Source organism: Penaeus monodon, chromosome 2, assembly GCF_015228065.2.
Source record: "Penaeus monodon isolate SGIC_2016 chromosome 2, NSTDA_Pmon_1, whole genome shotgun sequence".
NCBI lineage: Eukaryota > Metazoa > Arthropoda > Malacostraca > Decapoda > Penaeidae > Penaeus > Penaeus monodon.
The window spans coordinates 59,814,255-59,819,254 of record NC_051387.1 but is presented as its reverse complement, the minus strand read 5'-3'; the positions used below and the strand labels follow the sequence as shown (position 1 = coordinate 59,819,254).

General features: G+C 43.7%; 1 protein-coding gene across 1 annotated transcript in view; it reads right to left on the bottom strand.

Moving 5' to 3' along the window:
• The window catches only part of LOC119584354, a gene marked incomplete at its 5' end in the record, with an annotated part of 73,798 nt that extends 73,335 nt beyond the window's left edge, over positions 1-463 (bottom strand). Inside the window, 1 exon segment of the mRNA XM_037932922.1 lies at positions 240-463. Within this exon segment, the coding sequence (XP_037788850.1) occupies positions 240-463 (224 nt within the window).
• Positions 464-5,000: the final 4,537 nt, after the last annotated feature.

Below are 5,000 nucleotides of genomic sequence, written 5' to 3'. Positions count from 1 at the left end.
TTACCTTCCCTTTACCCTTTCCTCTACTTATAGGGGCCCATAGCATAGGCTCTATCATAGCCATCACTTTCCATTCTCCTTCTCCTTCTCCTTCTCCTTCTCCTCCTTCTACTTCTCCTTCTCCTCCTTCTACTTCTCCTTCTCCCTCTCCTTCTCCTCCTCCTCCTACTACTACTTCTATTATTACTACTACTACTACTACTACTACTACTGCTATTACTCCTCCTTCTTCCCCTTACCTTATAGGTGCCCATAGCGTAGGCCCCGTCGTAGATGAACAGGTGGTCGTTGCAGTCCAGCTGGAGGCGCTCGAACCTCAGCATAAACCTCTGCAGGATGGAGTCGGTCTGGAAGGTGACGGCGCATTTCAAGTTCCTCTCGCCCCTCGACGTGAGCACGGCGCCCTCGATCATGCGGTTGTGCTGCTTCAGGAAGGAGTCGTGGCAGAGCTCCGACACTGCGTCTGTGGGGGGGGGGGAAGAGGGGGGGAGGGAGAGGAAAGAAGAGATTAGTAGCATTGAAGGGATTTCGTCGGGTGCGTGTGTGTTAAAGGGTTTTGTGGGGAAGGGGGTGTAGGTGTGTGTGAGTAGGTGTTTAGGTGTGTGTGTGTGTGTGTGTGTGTGTGTGTGTGTGTGTGTGTGTGTGTGTGTGTGTGTGTGTGTGTGTGTGTGTGTGTGGTACGTGTGTGTGTGTGTTTTGTTTCCCGACTGTGGTATCATGTCAAAGTCTTAAACACGAGAAAAAGGAAGAAAGGGGCTTTGCTCAGCCAAACCCGTGTTCATCTGACCAACGTCTTAAAACCCAGAAGGAGGAGGAGAAGAAGGAGGAGGAGAAGGAAAAGGAAAAGGAAAAGAAAAGGAAAAGAAAAGGAGAAGGAAAGAAAAGGAGAAAGGAAGAAGGAGGAGAAGGAGAAAAAGGGAGAAGAAGAAGGGGGTGGGGGAGGGAAAGAGGTCGGGGGGGAGGGGAAGGGTGAGGGGGGAAGGGAGGGGGGAGGGGAAATGATGGGGTTGGGGGAGAGGAAGAGGTCGGGTTGGGGAAATGATGGGGATGAGTGTGAGTTGGGGGTGAGGGAGATGAGGGAGATGAGGTGTAGAGGAAAATATAGAAAAAAAAGAGAGAAAGAGATTAGGGGAAGAGATGAAGAGGGGAGAGATAGAGGTGGGGAGGACAAGAACAGATGCGGGGAAGGATAAGGGAGAGGAGGAGGGAGGGGAGGAGGAGGGAGGGGAGGAGGAGGGAGGGGAGGAGGAGGGAGGGGAGGAGGAGGGAGGGGAGGAGGAGGGAGGGGAAGGAGGAGGGAGGGGAGGAGGAGATGGGGAAAGAAAGAAGAGGAATGAGGAAAAGAAAGTCAATGCTGGGGCAGGGAAAAGAAAGGCGTGAGAGGGATAACAGAGATTAGGATAGAAAAACAGAGATGAAGAGAGGAAAAACAGAGATGGAGAGAGAGAGAAAAAAAAAAGATATTGAGAGAAAAAACAGAGATGGAGAGAGAAAAAAAAGATATGGAGAGAGGAAAAACAGAGAGAGGAAAAACAGAAGTGGAGAGAGGAAAAATAGAGAGGGAGAGAGGAAAAAGAAAGAATGGAGGTGAAAAATAGATTTAGGACGGGGAAAACAGAGATAGAGAGAGAGAAAAAGATGATGGACAGGGAAAAAAAAGAGAATAGATGGAAGACGCGAAGAGATAGATTTAGAAAAGGGATGGAGAGAGTGAGAAAAAAAGGGATGGAAGAGGCGAAGAGATAGATTTAGAAAGGGGAACGGAGAGAGAGAGGAAAAAATAGAGAGAAGAAAAAGAGAGATCGGAAGAGGAGAACATGGATTTGAAGACGAAAAACAGAGGTGGGGGGAGGAGGGTGCCTGAGGGGAGGGGCACAGTGCCAGGGTGCAGGTTTAGGTGGCTATCTGGATAATGTCAGACTTTCTGGAAACTTCGAAGAAAGTTGTTTGGGGGCCAAACAGAAACTTTTTTTCTCATTTTCTCTTCTCTCTTCTCCCTCCTCTTCTCTCCTCTCCTCTCTCTTTTTTTTCTCTCTCTCTCTCTCTTTTAAAAACTTTTTTTCCTTCGGTCCTTTTTTTTTTTCTCCCTCTCCCTCCCTCTTTCTCTCTTCTCCTTCCCTCCCTCCCCTCCCTCCCTCCCTCTCTCTCCCCCCCTCCCCCTCTCTCTCCCTCCCTCCCTCTCTTCTTCTCCCCCTCCCTCCCTCCCCCCCCTCCTCCTCCTCTCCCTCTCCCTTCTCCCCCTCGTCCCCAAATTTTCGGAAAACCCCCTCCCTTTCGCGGAAAGAGACAAAAAAACCCTGAAAAAAAGAACATAAAATCTTTTTGTTTCCAAAGAGCAAACGCAAGGCCAGGATCTCCTAAAGGGAAATGCGCTGTCTGAGGAATAATACATGCCTCTGTTTGCTTGGCTCCTTGTCAAAAGCTGCGATAGGGAGAGGGAGAGCCATTCAGATCCTGAGGGGTTACTCGCGCAGGGTGGGGTGGGGGTGGGGGGTACTACTCCGGAACGTACGCAAAAAAAGGGGGGGGGAAATTGGCAATGTTTTTTCGTGTATTTAGACTTCTCTCTTTCTCTTTCTCTCTCTCTCTCTCTCTCTTTTTTTTTTGTTGTGTGTGTGTGTGGGGGGTGTGTTTGTGTGTTTTTGGGTTTTGTGTGTGTGTGTGGGGTGTGTGTGGTTGTGTGTTTTGGGGGTGTTGTGGGGTGTGGGGTGTGTGTGTATGTGTGTGTGTGACGTGGAAAATATGAATTTAGATAAATTAATACATAAATGAATAAATCAACAACGGTTAGATAAACAAAGCTAAGTAATCTCATAAAAAAAATCCTTCAAAGATATGCATCATTTTCTTTTATCTAAATAATCATTCGTTCATTTATCTATTTGTGTAAACAGTATATTTACCAATCTCTCTGTAAATAGATATCAGCCAATTTCATGTCACTTCTACTGTTCCTTCTTTGCTTTCTGTCCGTCAGCCAAAAATAATTAGTTTATCCCTTATTTATTCCTTTCTTTTCCCAATTTCTCCGGGGTCCTTTTCCCTTTCCCCCGGGGTATTTCGTTCCCACGGTGGGTTTTGTTTTCACGAGACCCTTTTTTTTCCACGGGGGGCCGACTCTTTCCCCCATATAGCTTTTTTTGTTTTTTTTGTTCCATTTTTATTCATCCTTTCTTTCCTTCTTTCCTTTCCATTCATTATTTTATATACTAACAGAGCTATCAAAATATATTTCTCCACTCCTTTATCTCTCTCTCTCTCAGTTTTCCCACGGTGCCATTTCGTTCCCACGGTAGCCTGTTTCTTCCCACGCCCTCAGAGACATTTTTTTTATCGTCTTCCTTTCCTTCTTTCCTGTCTATCAGCCACCCTAATACATCTATCCAATATAATTCTCTATTCAATCTTCATTTCTCTCTTTCCCTACAGTTTTCCCACGGTGGCCATTTTCGCTCCCACGGAAGCCGATTTCTTCCCACGGTCTCACAGATAGCTTTTCCACCGTCTTTCCTTCCTACTTTCCCTTCCATTAACCATCCTAAATAACTAACACATCCACCCACATAAAAAAAATTGTCTATTCCATCTTCATTTCTCTCTTTCTCTCCCGTTTTCCCACGGTGGCTCCTTCGTTCCCACGGTGGCCATTTCGTTCCCACGGTCGTAGCGAAGGCCCCTCCGCTGACACTAACCTACGTAGTCTAGGATCAGCGTGTCTGCGGCCGTTGTCATCCGGTGCTTGATTCTCATCTTCCTTTTTCCTCTTTCCTTTCTCCTCTGGTTCTTCTTTCTCTGGATTGTATTTTCTTTTCTTTATTATTATTATTATTATTATTATTATTATTATTATTATTATTATTATTATTATTATTATTATTATTATTATTATCATTATTATCATTATTTGCTTTCTCTTATTATCTTTATCATGTCTTTGTTGCTTTATTCTATTATCTCTATTATCTTTTTATTCTTTTTTATACCTTCTTTCTTTTATTTTCCTTCATTTCCCTTATTTCTTCATATCTTTATTTCGTTGTCTTTTTTTTTCTCTCTCTCTCTTACGGAATTCTCCTGACTGGTATTATCTTATGTTTTTTGTATTGTTCTTCTTTTTCGTCTTTGTTTTTCCTTCTCCTTTTCAGTCGTTCTCTTTCTTCGTTTCTTCATTTTTGCTTTTTCTTTCTATGATGGTGATAATGATGATGGTGATAAAGATCTTGATGATAAAAACAATAATAATAAGAAAAAAATAGGAATGATGGTGATGGTGAAGGTGAAGGTGAGGTGATGGTGATAGTGATAGTGATGGTGATGGTGACGATGACCCACCCACTCGTTCGCCTCATCCTTTCCTCACCCATCCACCTCATCCAGCTCACCCCTTCCCCCCTCCCCCCCGAATAACGCACTGTAATACCTCACGTCTGTCTTACTTCCTCCAGGACGCGATAAATCTTTGCCCATATGGGTCATCCTCCTCTGGCTACTCTCCTCGCCTCTCCTCGCCTCTCCTCTCCTCTCCTCTCTTCTCTCTTCTTTTCTCTCTCGCCTTTTCTTTTCCTCTCTCCTCTCTCCATCTCTCTCTTTTTCTTCTCTTCTGTCTCTCTCTTCTCTCTTCTCTCTTTTTCTCTCTATTTTTCTCTCTCTTCTCCTCTCTCTTCTCTCTTTTTCTCTCCTCTCTTCAGTCTCTCTTTCAAATCCAACAGGCAGAAATTCCACGAAGCGAAAGTTTTAAAGCGAATTTAGGTTCGCAAAATTTTCAAAGTTTCAAAAATTAAGGAATTAGTGAGCAGAAATGAATAACCTCTAATTTCTTTGCAAAGAACAGTGCAAGGGTGACGCAAAAGAAAAAGGAAAAAGAATAATAATTAGATAATTAATAAAAGAGAATAATAGTAATGTAGTATAAAAAAAAAAAAATAGGGGTAAAAAGAAAAAAAGGAAAGAAAAAAAAAAAAAAAAAAAAGAGAAAAGAGGGGGGGGAAAAAAAAAAAAAT